Source organism: Bos javanicus, chromosome 8 (assembly GCF_032452875.1).
Source record: "Bos javanicus breed banteng chromosome 8, ARS-OSU_banteng_1.0, whole genome shotgun sequence".
NCBI classification, from domain to species: Eukaryota; Metazoa; Chordata; class Mammalia; order Artiodactyla; family Bovidae; genus Bos; species Bos javanicus.
Genome location: NC_083875.1, coordinates 28,288,250 through 28,314,440, shown reverse-complemented (window position 1 = coordinate 28,314,440; position 26,191 = coordinate 28,288,250). Strand labels below are relative to the sequence as shown.

Sequence of the window (26,191 nt, the reverse complement as noted above, 5' to 3'; positions counted from 1 at the left end):
GCAGCCATCAATAGCACGGCACGTGTGAAAGCACAAAGGACCGAGTGAAGGAAGGACAGGAGCCGGGATCGGGGATGTTAGGATGCTCACACAGATTTCAACTTCTCTACCAGCAAACCAGGTTAATCAAACACATGATCTCACACTGAGATCCACAACAGCCATGCCTAACAGAAACAATTCAAGTCACATATGTAATTTTAAATCTCTCTCAGTGCTCAGTTGCTTCAGTCGTGTCTGACTCTTCACAACCTTATGGACTGTAGGCCGCCAGGCTCCTCTGTCCATGGGATTCCCCAAGCAAGAATACTGGAATGGGTTGCCATTTCCTTCTCCAAAGGATCTTTCTGAACCAGGGATCGAACCCATGTCTCGTACGTATCCTACACTGGCAGGTGGGTTCTTTACCACTGGTGCCACCTGGGAAGTCAATCTTATTTAAAAAGCAAAAAACAAACAATGAAACTAATTTTTCAAAAATAGTTTCTGTCTAGCCCAATACATAAAATATTTCACCAATATGTAGACCACTTACTTAACTTATATGCAGAGTGTATCACGCAAAATGCCTGGCTGGATGAAGCACAAGCTGGAATCAAGACTGCCGGGAGAAATATCAGATATGCAAATGACACCACCCTTATGGCAGAAATTGAAGAGGAACTAAAGAGGCTTTTGATGAAGGTGAAATATTGAGAGTGAAAAAGCTAGCTTAAAACTCAACATTCAGAAAAAATAAGATCATGGCATCCGGTCCCATCACTTCATGGCAAATAGATGGAGAAACAGTGGAAAAAGTGGCAGACTTTATATTTTAGGGCTCCAAAATCACTGCAGATGGTGACTGCAGCCATGAAATTAAAAGATGCTTGCTCCTTAGAAGAAAAGCTATGACAAACCTGGACAGCATATTAAAAAGCAGAGACATTACCTTGCCAACAAAAGTCCATATAATCAAAGCTGTGATTTTTCCAGTAGTCACGCATGCATCTCAGAGTTGGACCATAAAGAAGGCTGAGTGCCAAAGAGTTGATGCTTTTGAAATGTGGTGTTGGAAAAGACTCTTGGGAGTCCCTTGGACTGCAAGGAGATCAAACCAGTGAGTTCTAAAGGAAACCAATCCTGAATAATCACTGGAAGGACTGATGCTGAAGCTCCAATCCTTTGGCCATCTGATGTAAAGAGACGACTCATTATAAAAGACCCTGATGCTGGAAAAGATTGAAGGCAGGAGAAGGAGACGACAGAGGATGAGATGGTTAGATGTCATCATGGACGCAATCAGACATGAGTTTGAGCAAGCTCTGGGAGATGGTGAAGCGCAAGGAAGCCTGGTGTGCTGCAGTCCATGCGGTTGCAAAGAGTCAGACACAACTGAGCGACTGAACAATAACAACAAGTAGACCACATAAAAACCATTTTCATTGAGCTATTTTACATTCTTGTTTTCTAAGATTAAATCTCTAAATTTCAGTGTACACTTTATATTTACAGCACACCTCAGTTGGGACTAACCACATCTCATGTGCTCAGTTTGAAAATAGTGGCTTCCCTTTTGGACACCCAGGTCTAGTGTTGCCTTGTGTTCCTTGGCCAATTGAACTTAAGGCCCCAAAAAGCTCTTCTTTCAATTAAATGTGTTTGCACTTGATTTTGTAGGATCACCTGACCATACAAGCAGGCTGAGAGATCTTGAGGCCAAAGGAGGGATTTTATTGCGTATCAAGGAACACAGTCTGGATTTGGAACCAGTCTGTTGTTCCATGTCTAGTTCTAACTGTTGCTTCCTGACCTGTATTGTATAGAAAATATTTAAAAGGATTACGGCCATAACTGGATAGATTTGTAAGCAATCTGTTGAGAAGCCTACTGGTAAGTTTCCTCTCTCCTAAAGGAGATCAGTCCTGGGTGCTCACTGGAAGGACTGATGTTGAAGCTGAAACTCTAATACTTTGGCCACCTGATGTGAAGAGCTGACTCATTTGAAAAGGCCCTGATGCTGGGAAAGATTGAGGGCAGGAGGAGAAGGGGACGACAGAGGATGAGATGGTTGGATGGCATCACTGACTCAATGGATGTGAGTTTGGGTAAACTCCAGCAATTGGTGATTGACAGGGAGGACTGGCGTGCTGCGGTCCATGGGGTCACAAAAAGTCGGACACAACTGAGCGACTGAACTGAACTGATACAATACCTTGGGCTTCCCTGGTGGCTTGGTGGTAAAGAATCTGCCTGCCAATGCAGGAAGGTGGGTTCAATCCCTGGGTCGGGAAGATTCCCTGCAGAAGGAAATGGCAACCCACTCTAGTATCCTTTTGTCCAGGAAATCCCATGGACAGAGGAGCCAGTGGGCTGTAAGTCCAAGGGATCACAAAAAGTCAGACATGACTTAGCAACTAAACAACAACAAATATAACACTTTGGGTATATGCTCACTAATGACAGATTAACTCAAGCTTCTGAAGAGTTACAGATTTCTACCCTCCTGAAAGGCAAACCCTGGTGAAGAATCAGTCACACAGACAACATTTTATGCCTCCCAGAATACAAGTCAGAATTTCTCTAAACACCACAAGTTTCATCCAGTGATTTTACTATTCAAGTGCAGGGCTGAGGGGTGGAGGATGGGGATGGGGATGGGGATCCACACTTAGAAGAAGTCCTCACCATGACACAATAGGAGGAGGAAGAACAGTTGAGAGTTTTGCTGAGGCATCCTGGATTCTTATGACCCAGAAGCATCTCCTCATTATCTGAACAGAGCATCCTGAGTAAAATGAGAGGAGCTGAGTATGTTTCATTTATAACCCCTTCAATTTGTGTTCTGCTTAACCTGCTGAACTCCAGTTAATTAAGATGTTCCTATAAACAATTAAGCTTCCTGTAGGATCGTTAGCAAGATATAAAAATTTATGATGTAATAAAGTGCAATAAAATGATAAAGTGGTTAGCCCATCAAAGCACTTCACATGCAAGAATACAGGTATGAAAATAGGCCAAAGTAGCCTTTCATCCTGCCTAAAATTCATTTCCTTCTGGTTTTCGGATTTTCAACAAATAAGCAATCCTATAGTTCAGTTCAACTGATGTGCAGTTCTTAAAATATGAAAAAGAAAAGTGTTTCAGACTTCTATTCAAGTAAGAGCACACATGACATTTTAGGAGAAATGGACAGTATGAAGCTCAAGTGGATTTGCTGGGGAATACAAGATCTCCCTGGGAAAACTAGGCCCTACAACCAAAGAAACTGATGACCTAAGTCTAGCACTGGGCACCAGAGAAAACCTGCATGGGGCCCAGGAGAGTATCATTACTGTTCAGTCCACGTTTTCATTTAATCCTCCTCAAAACGTCACTGTGCTATTCAGGTAGCTTCCTATTATTATCTGAGTTTACAGATGAAAAGAACTGGGGCTTACTAAATAGAGACAGAGATGGGATTCGAAAACTGGCCTGAATACACTCAACTTTTAACCCCGTCCACCACGATAAAACACCTGTTGTGTCATCAAGGTTGAAGTTTTACTTCTGTGAGAATTTAGAAACGACGAACACTTAGCAAGTAGATTATCTCATTTAATATCAGAAAGAACCCTGCAAACGAGGCACTATCATTACCCACATTTCACAGATGAGAAAACAGAGGTTATGTAACCTGGCCTGGGTCCCGCTGACAGCAGGTGGTGGAGCCAGGAGCAGAACTTACACAGGGCTGCAGCTTCACCTCCTTTTGTCTTCAGGCCCACTCCCCCTATTTGTGTACACGAAGCTTCTTCAGACCCTGGGGCTCCAGCTCTGTAGCTTCAATCTCCATTTCCTTCCTGAAAAGTCCTTAGCAGGGGACCCGCACTGTACACTTTAGAGGTCAGGATTTATCAGATCCACCTTATGTTTCTGTCTGAATAAAATGGAGCTAGAAAAAAACATCTGGGGAACTAACAGGCAGAGAGCCCAGGACTTTGAAGGGGAGGCACTGTTTGTGCTGTGATTTGAAAAAAAAAAAAAAAGTCAGAGTTCAAAACACTGTTCCAAAGGTGGGCAGGCTGAGACACAAATCAAAACAAGCAGTTCAGGGACGCAACAAGAATATAGTTAATGCCATGAATCAAGGAACGAACCGTCACATTTGAGAGGGTGTCCTCCTCAAGCTTATCAGCTGTGATCAGGGAGTGAAGGGGAGAAGCACAAGAGGGCATGGTGCCCTCAGGTCATGCAAAGATGGCTCATGTGCCAGGCAGGAAAGCGGCCTTGTGTTTGCTCTCTAAAATAAAAATAAGTGGAGAGATGTTCAAGGACTTTGTCCATGGAGAGAGCATGGAGGCAGAGCTAGGAGGCACCTAAGAGCTAGTTTCCCTGACTGAAAGAGAATCCTTCAGCTAGGCAAGCCAGGTTTCAGGGTCATCGTCGGGAAGAACAAAGTCTTCTACAAAGACAAATTCTTTTAAGCAGATATTCCACTAATTTCCACCTTTTCCAAACCAGTGCACCAAGGGAAGAGAACGGTGGGGTTTCCATCCTCGTGTTTCTAAGCAAAGTCCTAGAGGCATGGCAACCTACTTCCTCCCAAAGGATTAGTTGTCATTGCCACGCTGAAGCCTGCATTTATTTCCCCGTGCTGAGGTATCAAGCTAGAACCTTTCTTATTACTCTTTTCATCTAATCCTAAATATCCCTCCTCAACAATTCTCTCCCAAAGCAAAATTCAGAATTCAGTCTTGCTGGGAAGGTCTTCAGCTTTGTAAGAAGGAGGCCAGTACTTTGCTGGTTAGTATCTGCAAGCATTATTTTCCTTTGTCAGAGGACACTGTTTCACTCACTCTCCTCTCTTACTCTTGACAAATTTACAAATGATCACACAGAAACTGCTGCTGCGTTACTCAGAGTGAGCATGAGGTCACAGAAGTGTCATGCGTTATTGCTTTTGATAGAAGACTTCTAGAAGGCTAGCAAAGAACAGAGGGTGGAAAAGGAAAGCTTATACTTAGTTACACTGGCTCCTGGACTCGAGTCAGGGAGAATATTACAGAGCTACCAGTTGGGGATAAACTACTTTCACAGATGTTTAGACAATTCATAAGAAGAGCACAGACTGGGACAAATAATAAAGGCATGTGACCTTTCATGGAATAAAATGAAAAATTACTGGTTTTGATCCACCCTGCTTAAATCCTTATAAAAGTACCATGCAGCCAACAAATCTGAGGCGTCCGTAAACAGAATACTGTGATCTCGTGATTCTAAATGTAGGACGGACATAATCAAAAGGTTTTTCATTACAGAAAGCTCAGAACCAATGGCCTTGATTTGGGACTTAATTATGCAAATTAAGCCTAACTAGGGTTTTCTTTTAGGTGTATCCTTGCCAGATTTAGCAAAAACACAGGACCACTCAGCTAAATTTGCAAGGTATGTGTTTATACTAGAAAATTATTCACTGTTTACCTGAAATTCAAATTTAATGGGATGTCCTATATTTTCTATTTGGGTGAGTGTCTCTATAAATACCCCTGTTCTGATAAGACATATCTAGTAAAGAGTTGGGAATTCAAATTCAATGATGCCGAGAAAAAAAAAAAAAAGAGAGAAATTACTTCCAGTGAATTACAAAAAAAGAAATACTTGAAATTAATGGATTATATGAATATTAAGTCTTTCAGTACATTAAACCATAAAGATGGTTGGTAGATGACACTAAATTAACTTTATACTGCTTTTCATTTCCTGTGGCACAGAACCGAAGAATCAAAGCATACCTGGCCCAATACTTTAGAGACGATATATGTTCAGTAAATATCTCTTCACTGATGTTGAGATGACACAGGCCAAGCCTGTTCATTTTACATTAAAAATTCTGAATAGTTTCAAAATTGGCAGGAAAACAGCTGGGTTGTTGAGCTAATAATTAAAGTATTTAAAGTCAAAGTATTCTACAAAGAAAATAATCTGCACCAAGCAAGCTACTATGGGGTTCATTAAGCTATGTAGTACCTTTTTCATTTTTTTCATCAAGCCTCTTACCCTTGAAAAATTTTTACTGAACATCCCAAGAAATGGTGGATTTTTTTTTTAAAAGGTAGTTTTAACAAGTGAGTTTTGTCAGAAGTAAATATTACTGATATCACCAAGGAAAAAAATTTCTAAATAAATAACCTTTCTAAAATCTGCCCACCTCTTTTATCAAATCAAATATACCCCATCAAGTTTTTATTTTAAACAATAATTTTCCAGTTGTCTTAGATGATCGTTAAATGTCTGAAAATCATTTAGACTACCTTAATTGTTTAGAAATAAGATCGTCATCTAGACTACATACATTAAAACTAACTTGCAAATAATAAATACTGAAACTCATTTAGGACAGTAGCCCCCGGCCTTATGTCCCGCCTCCAGTTTATCACAAGGGCAACAGGGCTTATTTGATTAGTTACACTTCTTGCTGGGAGCAGGTTCCTCAGAGGCGACTGACGGTACTTTCATCAGTCTTCTTTCCACTTCTTTCCATCGGTACTCTTCTTTCCACTCCCGCTTGCCCACTGCTTGGTATATACTAGTAATACGTGCTAATCTGTAAGACTGTATAAAACAGAGGAGAAGGGGGCAGCAGAGGATGAAATGGTTGGATGGCACCACCAACTCAATGGACATGAGTTTGAGCAAACTGCAGGAGATAGTGAAGGACAGAGAAGCTTGCAGTCCATGGGATCACAAAGAGCTGGGCATGACTTAGCGACTCAACAACAGCAACAACAATATAAAATCTTTGGCTGAGCAACTTCTCTGAGGTTTCAGTGGCTAAGACTCTGCATTTCCAATGCTGGGGGCCCAGGTTTGATCCCTGGTCAGGAAACTACATCCAGCATGCCAGAACTAGAGATTCCAAGTACCACAACTAATCCCCAGTGCAACCAAATAGATAAATGAGTGTTTTTAAAAAATTCTTTGCCTGAAGCTTCAATGCTGTGAATAGCAAACTTACTTAGTATGGTGGGAAAGGGTCAAAATGCCATGTCCTAAATTTTGACCAACCCAAACATTTATGTCATCAGTAAAGAAGTCCATTACTGCTCTGACGCCGGTAACTTACTCTGATAATGTTAAACCAAGAAAAATTAAACTTGCAGAAAACGTGTATTTAAAATTTTTTGCAAGATGCATTCTGGTAATTTAAAACAAATGAAAGAAAAACACAGAAAAGACAATGCAAAGAGAGAACGGAAAAAAAATACAGTTGTTAAGTGAATTAAGTAGCAGTATGCTGGAGTCCTTTAACCAAAGACTGTGAAATATGGCAGAATTAGAAAATGCCAGATTATTATACACTGTCTGTATGGACAACCTATACCCCAAAAGAACTTGTTTTAAATATTGTTAAAAATCAATAAAGCTCTGCTTTTATTATCAAAGGGCACGAGCTGAGATTCCTTAATGGGGAAAAAGAGCAGGGAATCCTTCATTAATTCAGTGGGAAATACCTCCTGGTAGTCAAGGAATCATTTTTGGGTTCCCCCCTCTCAACTCAATGGTGCTAAGATTTCAAGGAAATAACCTGTGAATAGCACCATGCGCAGTGAGTAATTTCAAAGTTCAGGTGTAACAGTATGATGAATTCATTATGCCTTTTAATTTTTTAAAACATCTTAAAATTTTTGTTCAGCAGCTAAAGTCACTAATTCAAGTAGGTTTAAGATACAATCTATAAAGTAAGAGTGTGTGTGTGTGTGAATAATAACCTATGAAATCCAAAATCTTGTGAAGAAACTGAAGATGCTGATAACAAAGATTAGCAAGACATTAATTCAAAAGAGGCCAACAAATTTCTAAAAATTCATCTTTTTTGTAAAGAACCCTTGATTTTGGCATTTAGCTATTTTTAATGGCAAATGTTAACTTTTTATGGTACAATTACTGGTGGAGTATATTCAGTGCTATGGTGAAATGATTATATAAGATGTATTTTGGTAGTCTTACTGCTTGCTGTTCTAATCCACTTTCACAGAAAAGTCACACCATGGAAAAATAAGTCACTTTCTCCTTGTCCCACGTAAAGAATAATGTCCTGAGTAAGGCAGCCAGAGAGAATGCTGTGCCTCACCTCTGAACAGAAATCAGTGAAGACATGATTTCAGGGTTTTCTGTGCAGGGGAAGAGAGTGAAGCAATTAGTTGAAATGCTAAGGGCAAAAAGAGTGGATGCTCTCATTTCATTGCCAAAGTCAAAAGCTAAGAGCCAAACCCTTGCTGTCGTATATGTCCTACCATATAGGGGGAGAATGGGATATGTATCTGTGTGTACATATTGTGAGTTGTATACAGACATGTTGCTCTTGGGGGAAAAGAGGTCAAGGTGATAATAGTGGTGAGGAAAAGTTAGAACCGAGAAACTTTGAAATTAATATACCAGAAACACAAGATTACTAATGACACACTAGCAAAAGCCCAGTCTGATGTAACAGAAATAACCTTATTCAAGTTTGGGGGAAAAAACCACATCCCTCAGAAAATCTTAGAAACAACCAGTGGCTGCGGATAATTTATGTTGTTCAAGAAGGAAGAAATATTGCTTTTCCCTCCCCATTACACTACTAATGTAATATGCATGTGGAAGTTAGACAGATAAAATAAACTGGTGACACAGCCAACGTTTATACTCACAAGGCTACCGCAGTAGATAGATGATGGTAACCAAGATGGCTTTGGAAAAAATGAGAGGGAATGAATGAAAAGTCCTTTGTTTAATGACGGCCCCCCCCACCCCCCGCTCATTGCTCATGTTTGTCCAGTTTGTTGCTTTTAACATGTATTATTTATTTTAAAGACTTCATATATTTTATCTTCAATACTCACAATAATCTTACAAGGCAGGTATTATTAACGTGTTACAGACAAGAATATTCAGATGCAGAGATTTTGACCTACGTGCCATCAAAGTTGTAGAGCTGCCGGGTTCTTTTCCGTTTTTGCTTTTCTTTTTTGTCTCCACGATTCTTAATGGGCTCGGGACATAAGCTATTACCTGGCAGAGCCCAAACATATTGTGCGAAAGGATACTTAGTGATATGAACTGAACTGTGTTCTCGCCAAATTCATATGTTGAAGCCTTCATCCCTAGTACTTCAGAATATGACTGTATTTGGAGACAAGTGAGGCCATCAGGCTGGGCCCTCCCCCAACATGACTGGTGTCCTTATGAGAAGAGGAACCTGGAGCACAGAGACACGGGTGTGCCCCCACAGAGCACAGACCACGAGAGCACACAACGAGGGCAGCCGTGTGCAAGCCGGGAAGAGAATCCTCAGAACGAAACCATCCTGATTTTGGACTTCTGGCCTTCAGAACTGTGTGGAAATACATTTCTGATGTTTAAGCCACCCACTCTGTGGCATTTTGTTACAGCAGTCCTAGCAAGCAGACTATGGTAGGAAAGGAGAAGAAATCATCGAACAGTCACTCGCAAACAAAACTGACAGCAGCTTAAACGTTGTTCGGAACTGCACTGAGAGTTGTTACAGATATTGGCCTTGTTAATGAAGCAGGAACAAGTTCCCTCCCTGGAGGTCCTGCAGGACTGTGGCTTTGTCTGCCAGGCACACACCTTCTAGTATGTTCCCCCCATACTACTCTTTCTACCTCTTTTCTCTCCCTCACAGACACAGGGCTGAAATGTCTCCATAATGCCAATCCACACACCCCCAGCAAGCAAGATACATGATAAATTGAAGGCATTTCAAGGCATGGCCTGGTGTCGTTTCTTCAGATCTTGCTAGAATAACATGACATTTATGAAAATACAACCCACTGGATATTTGGCACTGCTTGGGAATGAAGAATATGTCCACTTAAGAGCCAATCCCCCAAGGCTGTCAAAAAAATCTCAAGCCAGGATTTCTTCTATAAACATTACCTATCTTTTAAGATTCTACTGTCCAGGAAGTAAAGAAAACGTCTCTGCTTATTCCCAAGTCTCCTCTGGCCTCAACATAAATAACATAAACCAGACAGAAGGACAGTTAAATGCTTGGTCAAGGCCCAGGGATGGGACAGCTCTGTGCATCTGGCAAGGAGCCTCCACACTTCCAGCGTGGCCCTGGGTCACCCTCGCCTGGAACACACACCTATGCAGAGCTCACCCTCCACCGGGGGCCAGCCTCCTCGAATCCCTGGGCATGCTGAAAGGGGGTATTTACGGATTCTTTTTTCAGATACCAGTCAAATAATGTTGCCGTTCACTCACTCACTCACCTTAAGACCATACAAAATTTAACATCTGGGAGGACCAACTCTGCCCCGAAAGCAGATGACAAGGGTGAGCAGTCATGGAGGAGTTCTCCTCAAGCAAAAGAGGATTTGCCAGCTCGCCTCTGAGGTCCCGGGCCTGAAAGGCCAACTGTGGTATGTTTGAGTTTCCATGGGGCCTGGTGCTTGCTGGCTGCTGCTGCGTTCACTCAGAACCCAACTGTGCTATAAACATCTAGCCCTTCTGCTGAGAGCTGCCCGCCTGGCCTTACTTCTGGGAGCCAAGAATACGCTATTTGGGAGCTGCAGGCTACATGGGAGCTAACACTTGGGGCACAGCTGACCCTTCTCTTCTCCAGGCCAGTGATGGCTCTAAAAGGAAAAAAAAAAAAAAAAACCACGCTTACACGAACATAACAAGAGCAAGGAGAAAAGTCCAGATTTTCCTCACCGTGTGCCACCCAGCCATGTTTACACTGATCGCAAGTCCTCAGGTTAATCTTCCCCGGCTGGAAACACTCACATGTGCAGTTCACCAGTGTGCAGCGGATGGCCTGAGAGTGAGAGGAGGAAAAAGAGATCAGCGTCTGTTCAAAAGGGACCCTACTTGTTTAGCATATTAAGAAATACCACCTTCTTCCCATTTTTAACAGCTTTAGGGACCTGGAGAGATTTAGAGAAAAATTTTGAAACCATCAAAAATCTCTTACCAAAACATATTAGAAAACAAAGCTGACTCATTAATAGAATGTTTCTTGCCATTCATAGATAAGCTTTAAATTGGAAGCATAGACTAAGTAGTATACGAGTGAACCCTATTCTTATTCTATGAGATGCTGGCTCTGTAATACCAGAGATCCGAAAGAGAAAAAAAGATTACTACTACCAAATATTCACTGACAAGAGTGCAAACGATATAGACTCTCCTAAGATAACAAGTGAAATGTTGAAAATAAAACATGATATACAAATATTATTAACAGAATATGACTTTTCTTCTGCAGTGTTTGATTGAAAAGCTTTATCAATCTCTTAGACACCTTTTGAAAGACACTTCTTTTGGCCCAATAACATCCATCATATTTCTGGCATCATTTATCACTTCCTAACTCCTTGATTTTTTCCATCCTTGAAATACTAATTCCATTTGCATTCCTATTTTGAAAAACGCAAAACGACCTTCTCTTTATTTTAACGATGTAAGAAAGTAAGTTTAAATTTGCTTTTAGATCAGATGTAGAATAGGAAAGGACATTTATGTGAATATTCGATATTTGTAACAATTCAGCTGTATTATAGAACACTGGAAGACACCCTCAAAAACGTTTTATTTCTTTACAAGTACCTTTAAAAATCATCTCATCAGTTTACATTTTAAAGTGAATCCCTAGGAAATTAACATTAATGAAGTGTAACTCTTTATAGATTAAAAACCTAGGCTGAAGAATTGTGCTAAAGCTGACCTATGCTCCAGGACTACAGTTAATAAATTTATCTTATACATTTAGTCCTAATTTGCATGGAAATTCTGAAGACAGAAGGGATTTTGTCCAACCATTCACAGATTAACAATCTACTGTAACTACCTGAACTGCCAGGAAAAGATCTCTCTACAGCTTTAGATGCAATCAATAATTACTGATTTGGGGGTGGGGGGGGAGGCAGGAGGGTACCTGAAACTGCAGTGCTGGGCCTGAAAGCTCTGCCCACTTACACAGCTTCAGATGCTCATATTCCTGGAACCAATTGGGTTTTTATATAAACTGTCTCATTTGTAACAGACAGTGTTTTAGATATTGTTAACATGGTTGAGCCAAATTCCATTTACAGAGAATAAGACTGAATGGGCTTTTACTGTTCCCCATGCTTTAGATCAAGCAAATTTAAAATATTTCTCTTTTGCTAATGAACATTAAATCTATAGGTCCTTATTCAGTTTTCAGTGTTAAGAGTCGCTGCTGTAGCCTCCTTTCTTGCTTCACCTCTAACCCTAGTTTGCTCCTCTATTACTGCAAGAAAAATAGGCAAGGGTACCATCTGTCTGATGTCTCAGGGTCTTTCTTCCAGTGTCAACAGTCCAATTACCTCTTAGGAGGTTGTACAACTTTGCTGTATGTATGAATGAATAAAGGAAATAGTAATAAGACACAGAGAGAGCAAAGGGAATGCTGATAGAGCAAGAATAATGTATCTGGAGGTCAGAAGGGAAACTATTTCTCCCCAAATTTCTTATAACAACTTCAATAGTTTGACTGAGCAGTACATCAGAACATTCCAGGTTGGAAAGAGCTTCTTTAAACGGCATGTTCATTAGGAAACTAAGTTTGATTGTACTGTAGTAAAACAAACCCCAAACAGTTTTTTAGAGGGCAGTGTTTCTACAAAAAATAGGGCACTCCATATACTATTCAGTTATAAATTCAGATACAGCAGCCAGATTGACATTAAAATATTTATATAATCTAAGATATGATAACAGAATCTTTCATAAACACTAAAAAAAAAAATTAACTCTGCTTACCAAAATAATGATCAAAACTAAGAATGACCGTCTCTCAAGAACTATATGTTAATTCTGGCACCAAAGACATACACCTTTTAAATTGTTAATTTGATAACATTTTATTATTTCACAAAAATAGCCTCATTTTACATTGTGTTTTAAAATACACTTTCCTCAATTTTAATTATAGTTATATTCAGGACAAAACAAATTAAGAGACTTGTAGATTTGCTTTATTTTAGGTATATTTATTTACTGGTGCAACTAGTCATTCATTTCCTCAGAACTAGCTTATGATTCAAATATTTTTCTCTTCCTAAGTAACTTTATACGTCTGCCACACTTGGGAATTAAGACTTTTTGTACCATCATCCTTTTTCATGAATTCTACTTCTTCTGTACCTAAACATACAAACATTGGAACACCTCAACTCCTTTTGTATATAAACACTTAAGCACTGGAGTATCCATTTTGTATTTCTATGAATTCCAGAAGGTCTATTTGTTTTAAATCCAGATTTATATAGACTACAATTGTGCCTTAAGGGAATTATATATATTTAAACAATATGGTCTAAATAAATATTTTGAATACAAGACTATTGTGGCTTCAAAGGAAGTTTTACTCTAAATAACATTTTTGAAACAGCATAAAAGTTTGACATACTATTTATTCAGAACAAAACAGAACCAATGTGATCACTTGCCAACTCACCCACACTTCAAAAACATAAATTATCATAAAACTATCCAAGCCAGTTAAGCCTCAAAACGTATACACTTTACGAGAGAGCTGGGAACAGCAGAGATGGAGAAGCCTTCATTTTGGTGATCACACCCGTTTCGTTATGAAGCTAATAATACACCAGGTCTCCCACTCACTGCTGGGCACCCACAACTACAGAAAAATCAGGGATGATAGCGAAGTGACAGAAAGGGAACAGCAGAAGAGAGACGATCTGATCAGGCTGTTCCTCCTCATAGATTCAGGACCTTATGCAGGTCTGGCCAACTCAAGCCAGCAACCCCTCCACACCTCCAGGATCCCAACTCATCCAATGCCCTCAAACTCCTTCCTCCATTTCAATATGATCAGCTTTTCCAACAGCCCAAGAACAAGAAAAAAAGTTCTTAAGCCTATATCTTAAATAAAAGGAATAATTTCCTGCTTACCTTTACCATGGATATCTTGAAAGAAAAATCCATGCACCCACCACCCAGCGCTTCCACCTACATTTTAATTTTACAATCTGGATTCTGCCACACACAGTCCCGAAACTGCTTTCTCCAACAGGGATATTCTCATCACATCTGGTCCCTTTTTCTAGTCTCCTCGTTCTCCGAGACCTCAAGGCAGCTTAAGGCATAACTCTCCTTCATTCCTGGACTGTAGAGACAAACTATCCTAGTGTTTTGGCAGCAGCTTCTCACTCTCTCTCCACTGTAAATAAATACAGGTGTTTCTCACAGGCAGGCTTCTCGTTCTTTAACTTGGCAATTTCATCCCTTCCTACGGCTTCAAGTATCATCACTACGCAAAACCGATCACTGCAGAACCAAGTACTGTGTTAAGTGGCAGGAAATGCATAGTGAATCTCTATGCTCAAGGATTTGACAGTCAGAGCTCTTGGGCAGTGGGTTCCGAGGAGACACCCTGAGAATAGAAGGGAACCCCTGAAGAGGTTTGAGAAGGATCGTTTCTCGCTCTTTACAACTTGGTCTTTTCTTCCACCAAAGGTAGGACATAAAAATTTATCTACAACAGCAAACCATTAATGATTAATAACAATAATATTTATATAACTAAAGTAATATTATAATGAATATGCTACTCAATATTAATATTTTTATTATTAATAGCAACAGTTTGCTGGATATTTGTCATTTCCAGATACTTACAAATATTAGTGAAAATACCATGAGGTCCGTACTAGTATTCCCTTTATTTCACAGAGGAGGAAACTGTGGTGGAGCTAACTCAGGATCTTACTTAAAGTCACAGCAATCAGATCCAGGTGTGTGGGAGCTCTCCCTCCTACTCGGTCAGGCAGCCATGGGCAGAGCCCCTCCACCTGCCCACCATCCACCACCACTCTATACTGTTAACTCCTGTTTCTCTTTCAAGCTTTCAACACATGTATTACTTCCATTCTCCAGAGCAGCTGCTCTCATCTCCTGATCAAGGCAAGATCCCCATTAGTCTCCTGTTTCACAAGTGTCACAGCACTTACCACAGTCGTGAAGATTATATTTATCTATAATTTATCTATACTACTTATTCATAACCTAGTTTATATATACCAGTGGTAAAGAAAACGCCTGCCAATGCAGGAGACAAAGGCTCGATCCCAGGGTCAGGAAGTTCCCCTGGAGAAGGAAATGGTAACCCGATCGAGTATTCTTGCCTGGGGAATCCCATGGACAGAGGAGCCTGGCGGGCTACAGTCTTTGGGGTTGCAAAGAGTTGGACGCAACTGAGTGACTGAACATGCACACACGTGTATATAAATATATGTGTGTGTGTATATCTGGGTGGCTATTTGATTGAGATATGTCCTCCCCTCTAAAATTTAAGCTCCTTAATGGCAGGGTGACATATGTTGGGCTTACAATGTATACTGGCAAATAAAGGTGCTCAAAAGGCATTTAAAGAATTTCATCAATCTCTTAGCCTCTTTCCCATCTATAAAATGATAACAGTAACACAACTGTGTCAATAGATTCAAATGAAATAATAGATTCAAATGAAATAATATAAAGCATGTGGCTCTTTGTCTAGTGATAACAAAAGCTCAAAAGATGGAAACCATTTGTGACCTCAACAAACTTTCCACATATTACCTCTGAATTATTTTTCCCTTATGATTCTTCCCAATGTATTTCTTCCATACCTTGTAAATGCTTAATACATATTTAGTCTTAATGAGTAAATGAACACCTTGACACATATGATGCCACTTTCTTCATACTATAATCTTCTAAATTGGGCATGACAGGGATCATTATTTGTTTTAATATGGAGTTAAAAAATGTTTATATAGGTGTTACACATCTCTTAAATGATATGGTGGATTTCCCAATTATTAATCAGTTTATTTCCATTAACTACAGAAAGAGAAGATATACAAGGGGATATATGTGTGCTTACAGCTGATTCACTTTGCCGTACACCTGAAATTAACACGACATTGTAATCAACGATACTCCAATAACTTTTTAAGTTGTTAAAAAAAAGAAGATACACAGTTGAAACCAGTAAATTATAAATATTCAAGTTCAAAAGTATATCTACAATGAATAAAGTAGACCAATTTAGTATAAAAATATTTAATCAACTTTCAGTAACACTCTCATACTTGAATATTAAGTAAGAGTGCATTTGCAAGTATTCTGGATGAGTTCCAAAGACCTATTCAAATAAGAGATTCTGTAATCACTAAAACTAAAGTATCTTTAGCTTTATTATACTTGTAGCTGGCTTGAACTCTGCAAATTTATGTGAACTGAATATCAGTCTTCTCACCAAATGACATTCCTCAGGAAAGTAGAGAATGAGGCTTCAGCTAATATTAATATTTAGTGTATTCCACAAAAGAACTATACACATGGCTAATTAATACATCTCCTATTAGCTGTTCCTTGTTTGGGAACACTTACGGAAATTAGTGCAAAATAACAAAAGGTAAAATAAGGTCACGGGGCATGGAGAAACATAAGGCACATTCTGAAGGAGCCATCACAGAGAACCTCCAATTCAAAAAAGCCCCACTAAAAGTAAGACTAACTTCCGTTCTGGGCTTTGTCTTTTCACACTAAAAAACCATTTGCCATGAGATGTCCTCAAGTGTTCATTAACTTGGCCAAATAGTCCATGTATAACTAAAAATCCTTTTAAAATCCACTTTCTCCTTATTCATTTCTGGAGAGAACACCAAGATTTACAACTTGGATTATGAAGTTTTACTAGAATGATTTTAAATGTTAAAGAGTTAAGTACATAACCTGCACTGAAACTGAATTACTGAAAAATTCAGTCATTAATTCAGCATTCATCTGTCCCAGCAGTTTCTCCCATAAACTTAGGTGCTACAATCTAGGCACACAAATTAATTGGCTATAATGCTGATCAGTGACATGGTTTGCCTCTCTTACTTTTAACAAGAACAAATTTCTTAATCAAATGAATTTTCTACTTTGGAAATCACATGGAGGTATGATAAATAGGTAAGATCAGCCAACCTTCTATGAGGATACACCGTAGTCTATGTTATAATTAACTCATTAAATCATCACTGCATATATCACCCATCTCTGAACATACACACAAGTACCAGAAGAAAAGGTATGTATGGTGCCAAAGATCAAGTAAACCTTTTACTTGGCATAAAAATGTCCTTCAAAGACATTTATCTTAAAAACATAAAATCTGGAATAAAAAAGTACCTGCAAGGAATCTGGAAACTAATTATTCTATGATCGCCTCAGAATACACTGCAGTAATTACAAAGTAACAGCTACCAACACTATGGATGAAAAGAGTAATCATATATATATATGACCAAAAAAAAGATGGACTTCCACACCCATGAATACATCTTACATATGAGAACCCAATATAGTACTTCAGGCATTGCCACAAAGATTCTAAAGAACTCACACCATAGTAATGGTGATTAAGTCAGAAAATAGCCCCTTGTATACTTTTCAGGACAGTTTTTTCTCCTCCATTTTCACATGGCTGATTCATGATCTAATTGAAAAGAAACAACTTCCAAGAGAAGTACGTTGAGTTTTGGCGAAGACATGGGAAATCTCTATGTTACCATCTTTGTAGAAGAACATAGTGTCTGAAATTTGCATAAGTCATTACACCTCGAACAATGACGTCTTTTTTTGCATGACACAAGGTTCCTGAGCTTACTTATGACTAACATGAACTAGACAATTACATGAGAAACTTACTTTTCAGTTCAGTTCAGTTCAGTTGCTCAGTCTTGTCCGACTCTTTGCGACCCCATGAATCGCAGCACACCAGGCCTCCCTGTCCATCACCAACTCCCGGAGTTCACTCAGACTCATGTCCATCGAGTCGGTGATGCCATCCAGCCATCTCATCCTCTGTCGTCCCCTTCTCCTCCTGCCCCCAATCCCTCCCAGCATCAGAGTCTTTTCCAATGAATCAACTCTTCGCATGAGGTGGCCAAAGTATTGGAGTTTCAGCTTCAGCATCAGTCCTTCCAATGAACACCCAGGGCTGATCTCCTTTAGAATGGACTGGTTGGATCTCCTTGCAGTCCAAGGGACTCTCAAGAGTCTTCTCCAACACCACAGTTCAAAAGCAGCAATTCTCTGGCACTCAGCTTTCTTCACAGTCCAACTCTCACATCCATACATGACCACTGAAAAAACCACAGCCTTGACTAGACAGACCTTTGTTGGCAAAGTAATGTCTCTGGCTTTTCAATATGCTATGTAGGTTGGTCATAACTTTTCTTCCAAGGAGTAAGCGTCTTTTAATTTTATGGCTGCAGTCACCATCTGCAGTGATTTTGGAGCCCCCCAAAATAAAGTCTGATACTGTTTCCACTGTTTCCCCATCTATTACTTGATTACAAAACACAGGACAAAAGGAAAGGTATTTACACCGGCTGAGCTTTTATAATCAGGTATCAAAACAAGGCAAGAAGATGTGAGCTGGATAGACACAGAACACTGGGCAAGAGACTTCTGAATTTAAATATCCTATAAAGAGGTATTATAACAACCTAAAAAGTCTTATCTACCTCGGCTGCTGCTGCTGCTGTTAAGTCGCTTCAGTCGTGTCCAACTCTGTGTGACCCCATAGATGGCAGCCCATCAGGTTCCCCCATCCCTGGGATTCTCCAGGCAAGAATACTGGAGTGGGTTGCCATTTCCTCCTCCAATGCATGAAAGTGAAAAGTGAAAGTGAAGTCACTCAGTCACGTCCGACTCTTCGCGACCCCAGGGACTGCAGCCTACCAGGCTCCTCCGTCCATGGGACTTTCCAGGCAAGAGTACTGGAGTGGGGTGCCATTGCCTTCTCCGTATCAACCTCTATGAGACTATAAATATAAATAAATACTTATGGTAAGGAGGGTATGTTTTTGCATTTATGTAAGGAAATGTACAGATCTGAGTTTGAATGAGTTATGTTCACAGACTTCACAAGTGATTATCAGTGATTATAGGGTATATGAGTGCACAGAGTTTTAAACTACAATGTAAATGCCACTATTCATAATACAATAGTAACAACAGCAAATAAGAAGCAATGAAGTTATCCTGTCTGCTTAACCAAACCCATCAACCAATTCACACAATAGGACTGCAACAGTATATATCTTAGCTGGTGGTAAGATAAATTAGAAATAAAAAAGTTTATTGACCCTTCAATAAAAGATTCCTTACTATATCTTGTAGCTGAGTCAGGAGCCCTACAAAGACACGGTCAGTCCACAGCCAGTACAAGGTGTAGAAGCTATTGATGTAAACAGTGGACAACAAGGTCAAGACAGAAAGCTGGGGGCTTCCCTGGTAGTCCAGTGGTTGGGAATCGGCCTTGTAATGCAGGGGACACCAGTTCGATTCCTGGTCCTGGAAGATCCCACATACTGCATGGAAACTAAGGTTGTGCTCCACAATTGCCGAGCCTTCACTCTAGTGCCTGTGAGCAGCAACTACTAAGCCCATACACCCTGGAGCCTGTGCTCCGCAAGAGAAGCCATTGCAATGAGAAGTCCATGCTCTGAAGCTAGACAATAGTCCTCTCTGCAACTAGAGGAAGTCTACGGGTACAACGAAGACCCAGCACAGCCAAAAATAAACTTAAAAAAAAAGACAGAAAGCTGGGCGACTGAAAATGGCAGACTTCAACAAGACATCATAAGAACAACATTACTGACCAAGGAAATATTATCTTCCCAATAAACACATCCAAAATACCTGAAAGAGATTCACTGTGAAAAGGCAGCCTTTGAATACCAGGTACTGCTAAAAAGCAGAAGACTTAAAACCTCACTTTAATTTTCTCTTAAAAGGTGTGCTCCCTTCTCCCCCAACAACTGGCAAATGGATAAATACAACATGCGTATTTACACAATGGAATATTCATCTGGCTCATACAAAGAGAAGAACAGTTGATAATACCACAATATGGATGAACTTTATCATGCTGAGTAAGAGAAACCAGACACAAGAGATCTCATATTACATAAGTCCATTCATATGAAATATGCAGAACACAGAGATCTGTACAGATAGAGAGCAGTTAGTGGTTTCTTTTTAAAGTGATGAAAAAGTTCAGAAATCACTGTGATGATGGTTGTGTATAATTGTGAACATACTAAAATTCATTGAATTGTACACTTTAAATGAGTAGAATGTATGATCCGTGAACTCTATCTCAATGAAACTGTTTAAAAGTGAGGACAGCAAACCCACTAAACCACCTAATTTCTTTTAATGGTTTTAAATAATTTAATTCATGAGATATTATTGCTCAGGGGACATAATATAGCATAATATCCTTCTTTAACTAGCAAGTCAATATACAAATACTAAATGATTAAACTGTGGTGTTGGAGAAGACTCTTGAGAGTCCCTTGGACTGCAAGGAGATCAAACCAGTCAATCCTAAAGGAGATCAGTCCTGGGTGTTCATTGGAAGGACTGATGCTGAAGCTGAAACTCCAATCCTTGGCCACTGATGCGAAAAGCTGACTCATTATAAAAGACCCTTATGCTGGGAAAGACTGAAGGTGGGAGAAGAGGACAAAAGAGGATGAGACGGTTGGATGGCATCACCTACTCAATGGATATGAGTTTGAGCAGGCTCTGGGAGATGGTGAAGGACAGGCAAGCCTGGCGTGCTACAGTCCATGGAGTTGCAAAGAGTCGGACATGACTGAGCGACTGAACAACAAAATGATTGAACAGAAGGCAGACCAACTAAAGAATTTCTGCTGCTTAAACTTGAAATTCCTCTACTTTGAAAATATTAAAAACTAGTAGGTCCATGTTAAAATGACAAATACTTTTAAATCCAACGCCATTTTTCTACCAGGAAAATCCAGGCCATCCTTATATCCTCCAACAAACTGGGGGTCAGGAGGCCTCTCAGCCATAACGTTCAGCACATTAACACTAAGATATTAGAAAAACTCAAAACAAATTTTTAAAAATGGACAATGAAGAATCCTGTCATGTGTACGAGTAAAAGCATTCCTCTATTTTGCTGTTGTTGTTTAGTTCCTAAGTCATGGCCAACTCTTTGCGACCCCATGCACTGTAGCCCACCAGGCTCCTCTGACCATGGCGTTTCCCAGGGAGAATACTGGAGTGAGTTGCCACTTCCTTCTCCAGGGGAGCTTCCCAACGCAGGGATCAAACCCACATCTCCTGCATTGACAGGCGGATTCTTTACTAGTGAGCTACCAGGGAAGCCCCATCGCTCATCTTACTGGGATGAAAAAATTACCTCCGCAGAAGTCAAGAAATGAACATGGTTTAGGAGGAGGGGGCAAAGACAGAAAGCATATATTTCTGAGCAGATGCTTGTGTATGAGTGTGAATGTTTCTATGACTATGTGTGAATATATAAATACAAACTGGGAGAAAGGGACATACACAGAGGCACATAAATTTTCACAGACATGGATCCAATGAGCATCTGCAGTCATTACCTTACAACTACAGCCTACTATCAATCGACATGAGGAAGACCCCATTTAAATAATGTAGGAGTTCAGAGCAAAAATCAACAGCGGGATATAGCCAATTATATAAGGAAAATATCCCTGCTTCCATGGCATCAAAGCCTGCATAGTGCTTCTGTTATGCCTTTTTTCCCCCCAATTAAATTAAGTCTATGGTAATACAAGCTATTTTGTTAGGCAATTAGTAATATTAGAGAAACAGGAAATGAAAAGGCATTTCAATTTGGGCAGAAACATTTTATTTTCTTACCTAACAGTTAACAATTAAGATATCTCATTTATTGCCTGTTTGCTTACGAAATTTTATGGACTACTTAGGCAGCTGGGATAACATAATGAGAAAAGACATACTCTTCCCATGAATGTACACCTAGCATCTAAATGAAAATAAGGAGTTAGCTCACTGTAAAAGAATAACCACATTTTAACTAAGTTCATTCTACATTTACCAGAATTACTTAACTTTATATAAGGAGCCAAAGCACCTCTGATATCATGTGAATGATAAGTAATACTCATCTCATTTCACCTTAACGTTGAATCAGCAATTTTGTATTCCATTGATATATATACATTTTATTCACTTTCGCTAATGCAATTTGAAAGGTGGTAATGTGATTACATTTCTCTGTGGCATTCATGAAAACAATTACTAATATAATATGATAGGGAAGCCATTAATAAGGAAGGGATTTATAATGAGATGCGAGGAGATTTATCAACCTTCAAAAGCTTTACAAAGAAATACTTCTCATTAGGCAAGAAGTAAGACAAGATGAAGCCTAAGTTCTGGTATTTCAGAAGCAGCTTCCATTCTGGGAAGACTGATCGCCTGACGATCCCCTGCTTTGGTGGCCAAGCAGAGAGGCGCAGGAGGAACCCAAGACTTGCCCCACGTTGTGCCTCATGTACGACATCCTACACAGAGGACCACATCCTAAACTGAGGGCACTTCCCCTTCCCAGACAGCATGGGGAGGACTTCTTGAAGGGAAGGAATCCCTCTTAACCTTGCTCCTCTTTAAAAGGAGCCAGCCCCATTATTTCAAATGCCAGAGCACAGTAATCAATCCACTTACCAAGCAAGAGCATAAGGTGGGTGACCTTTTAACTAAATTTACTCCTCTAGGTTTGTGAGAAGAATTTATCCCAGTGAAGCAACAAGGGAGACAGGTCGCTGCATTTTCGAATGTATCATTTCAAATGACAGCTCTGATTACCCAGGCCAGTTGAGGCAGCCTGTGTGAGACTTAACATCTCGCATCAGACAGTGCCATGAAGCTTGCATAATACTTCAAATACATTCCTGTATTTAATCATCAAAATCCCCCAAATTAGAGATTTTTCAAACAGCAGAAAAATGAGGCTGTGAGATGCCCTTAAATGGCCACAGCTAGTAATCCGGGGCTCTTTCCACCAGGCCGATGCAGGAGAGGAGAGGCCCTGAATAATCCCCTTGCCACCCTCCTCCACAGTGAGATTTTCTCAGACATTCTTCCAGTTCCAAGAGGAGTTTGAGACTGAATAGGAGATGCGCGTGAAACTAGCCACAGAGGGAGAGGGGTGGGGGAAGGTTTTAAGCCACTTGAAAAGGTGAGGGGAACTGCTAAGTAAGCTGTTTAACCATTTACACTAGGATTTTCTACAAACCAAGTGGCACATTTTTAGACACAGAAAGTGACTCTCAACCGCTTTCTATGGAATCTGTCACTGGTTACCTTAAAAAAAGGCAAAAATCTGGAGGCGGGGGGCAGGGGGGAGTGAGACAAGGATTTGCCAAGAACACTAATTTTACACCATCTTGCTTCGACTTGTCTTGGGATTGTCCATTCATAGAATATCTCAGCAAACATTTTAATACCTTCCATTGTGCATCTGTCTATGCATCATAACTATGTCTGATTATGAAAGAGTATGTTTCTTTGCCCATGAGCAGGTATCACCTCAGGAGTCATACCTATTACAAATAATAATAATGATATGATGAACAGTCTACAGTGCCCTCTTATACGTTATTTATGTGAGGTCATAGACTCTCCAGGGGTCTGTGCTGAGACCTGGACGGGCTTCATTAGAGCATCATATAAATCACTAAAGGCACATCTTGATTTCACCACTGGCTAGAGTCACTGGAATTTTTTAAGTGGAACCACTCAGATAAAAACATTCTTAAAAAACACAACGTTATCATTTCTTCTAAAAGGTGGGTTTCTCAAATTGTATGCATTGCATTCAGATGCTCACAGAAATCCCACAAATTTCTAAGGACTCTATAAGCATCTGAGGGTAAAAGGTGCCCTAGAGTGTTGCAAAAAACATGATTCTCATTTTACTTTTAAGGATTAGTTTAAAGGACAGAGAGAGACACAGAGAGAAAGACAGCAAGAAACAGACCATCCAGCTGCTATCAAATGCTTTGACATAACTGAGCAAATGGGGAGACTAATGCAATGGTTGTCAGGAACTCTGAGCTAACTCTTGTAAATTCAGAAATAAACAGAAAGCTTGTGGGGAAAAAAGGGAGTCTTCCAGAACAATGTTAATGTCATCTTGGGCATGTGGACTGGGTTCACACCTGTGTCAGCTGAATCAACATAATGGGCTATAACAGCTTCGAAGCAGCTAATATGGTCCATTGGGTCAATAATCCGTGAACTAAGAAGGATTTACTTGATAGACTATAAATGGTTCATAAGAACTCAAGAATCACTCCATCAGATCAAAAATCCAATTTTCATATGGTGCCTTTCTACGAATTAGCCAAAAGAAAGTAATAGCTCTAAAGGACTTTAAGGTCTATCAGTTAAAAATTTACTTTTTAAAGAACAGTAGAGAGGAGGAAGAATTAAACGCCTCTCTTCCTTTTTGGTGAACCAACCTATTTTAAAGGGGAAAAAATACACTTTACGATGGAAAGCTAATATACAATAGGAAATGTTCAAGGGGCTTTTCACGTTTTCCTCAGGGTACCTGAATAAATGGATCCAAAGAAATGACATGCATGCATACACACATTCATTTCCTCTCTCTCTATGCCTGCACATACCTACAGATAATACCTCTAACTACATCATAAACACCATTTCTAGAACAGCAACATTTAAAAATAAAGATTTACATTTTATTTTTTTCTTTACAGGGTTTATATTTGTGGGTCTGCTGCGAGAAGCGTACAGAGACACGTGGGTCAGCACAGGGACACTGGGGAACTCTTCCATCTCCACGTATGCAACTATAAAAGGTAAACAGTAAGAACCCCAACATATTTTCAGCATTTGAGAGAGAAAAAGAAGAGAGCGTCAGTCCACAGGTTGACTAAAGCTTATACAGCTAGTACTTAGAGATAACTGCAACTTCTGTCCACTCCAGGCTGCAGAGAAATACCAGCCTTTATCCTGTGTTCATGCTTTCATTACATATTCACACTGGGTGATAGTGGCTGCAGATTAATTTTTTTAAATGTAAGCTCATGCATGTGAATAATTGTATTTACTAAGTTCATAGCAATGAAGAAAAGCAAAGGAAAATGCTCCAGAAGTATAAAAGACTGAAATTAGAATTCCTAACAAGAAAGAATTCCTTTACTAGGGAAGAAAATGTGATCTATCACCTGTCTCTCAAAATGCTATTAGCCTCTCTTCGTCATAAGGACAACAAGAAGGATTCTTTTCTTTTGCTTTTTACAGAAGTAACACTGAATAAAATAATAAATGTTTTTACATCAAAGTATATTAGCTATTGACATAAGCTCGGTCCTCTTAACTTCCACACAAGGGAAAGAAAAATTCCAATAATTCTGAAATAAACAGATAAAACTTTTCTCTGTGGCTACGGCCATGTACTATTATACATAACTGCTTATTTTCAAAAAAAAGCCTTATTGGTGCTCTCTGAAGGATTTTCTTTTATACATAGCTTTATCCTATAATTTTGTCCCTGTTGGGCACGCTGCCTAAATTTAAACACAAACAGTCAAGCAATGAAGAAACATTAACACATTTACTGTGAACAAAAACTCCCAGTTGTACAGTGAAATTTTAATACATTTCAACTTATCTCTTTTACTAATGGGGAGAGTACAAACCCTGCAGGAATTCGCTCTGCAAACTGGTAATTACAGTAGACTCACTTTTTTATAATGCATATGTATAGTCAGACACAAAAAACCCTGGCTGCCCTTTTGATGTAGGTTACAATAGGAATGTTTTAAAAATTATGAAAATCTATAGCAATTCTAAAGGAATGCATTATTTCATGGAAAACTGTCCTTTAACTCTGTATATAGACACAAATAGACACATATTTAGATACCGGCTTTACACACCAGAAGGCACAATCTTTATCAGTATGTACTTTTATGTCATTTTCCCCCGTAATCTTGTACAGAATAAATCCACTCCTTGTTGTACAAAGCTGGATGTGACTTTGAATAAAATAATTTCTCTCTTACATAAAGATGATATTCTTTCATTCCATGTCTGGTTTTCCTACTTTGTCCTCTCTAGCTTCGGGTATTTAAATCTGTATTTTGAGATCTCAAAGTATCTCTTCATTAAATTATTAGGGATTCCAAACCAATCATTTATCTCTTAGTATAAGCAGATGTGCTTTTTGACCAAAGACCCTATGTATATACCTGCAGAGAACAAGAACCACGCCCTGTAGTATTAATAGTAGCACACACAGTTGATAGAAATGAGGTAAAATTTGTTACTATTCACA

The 26,191-nt window shown here is 39.5% G+C and overlaps 1 protein-coding gene across 13 annotated transcripts in view; it reads right to left on the bottom strand.

Annotated features, from left to right (window-relative positions):
• Positions 1-26,191, bottom strand: part of BNC2 (basonuclin zinc finger protein 2) — a 485,862-nt gene that overhangs the window by 163,932 nt on the left and 295,739 nt on the right. For all 13 annotated transcript variants that reach the window (XM_061425235.1, XM_061425225.1, XM_061425227.1 and 10 more), the window contains one exon: positions 10,684-10,786. In XM_061425235.1, coding sequence (XP_061281219.1) covers positions 10,684-10,786 — 103 coding nt within the window. The remainder of the gene's footprint in view (positions 1-10,683; positions 10,787-26,191) is intronic.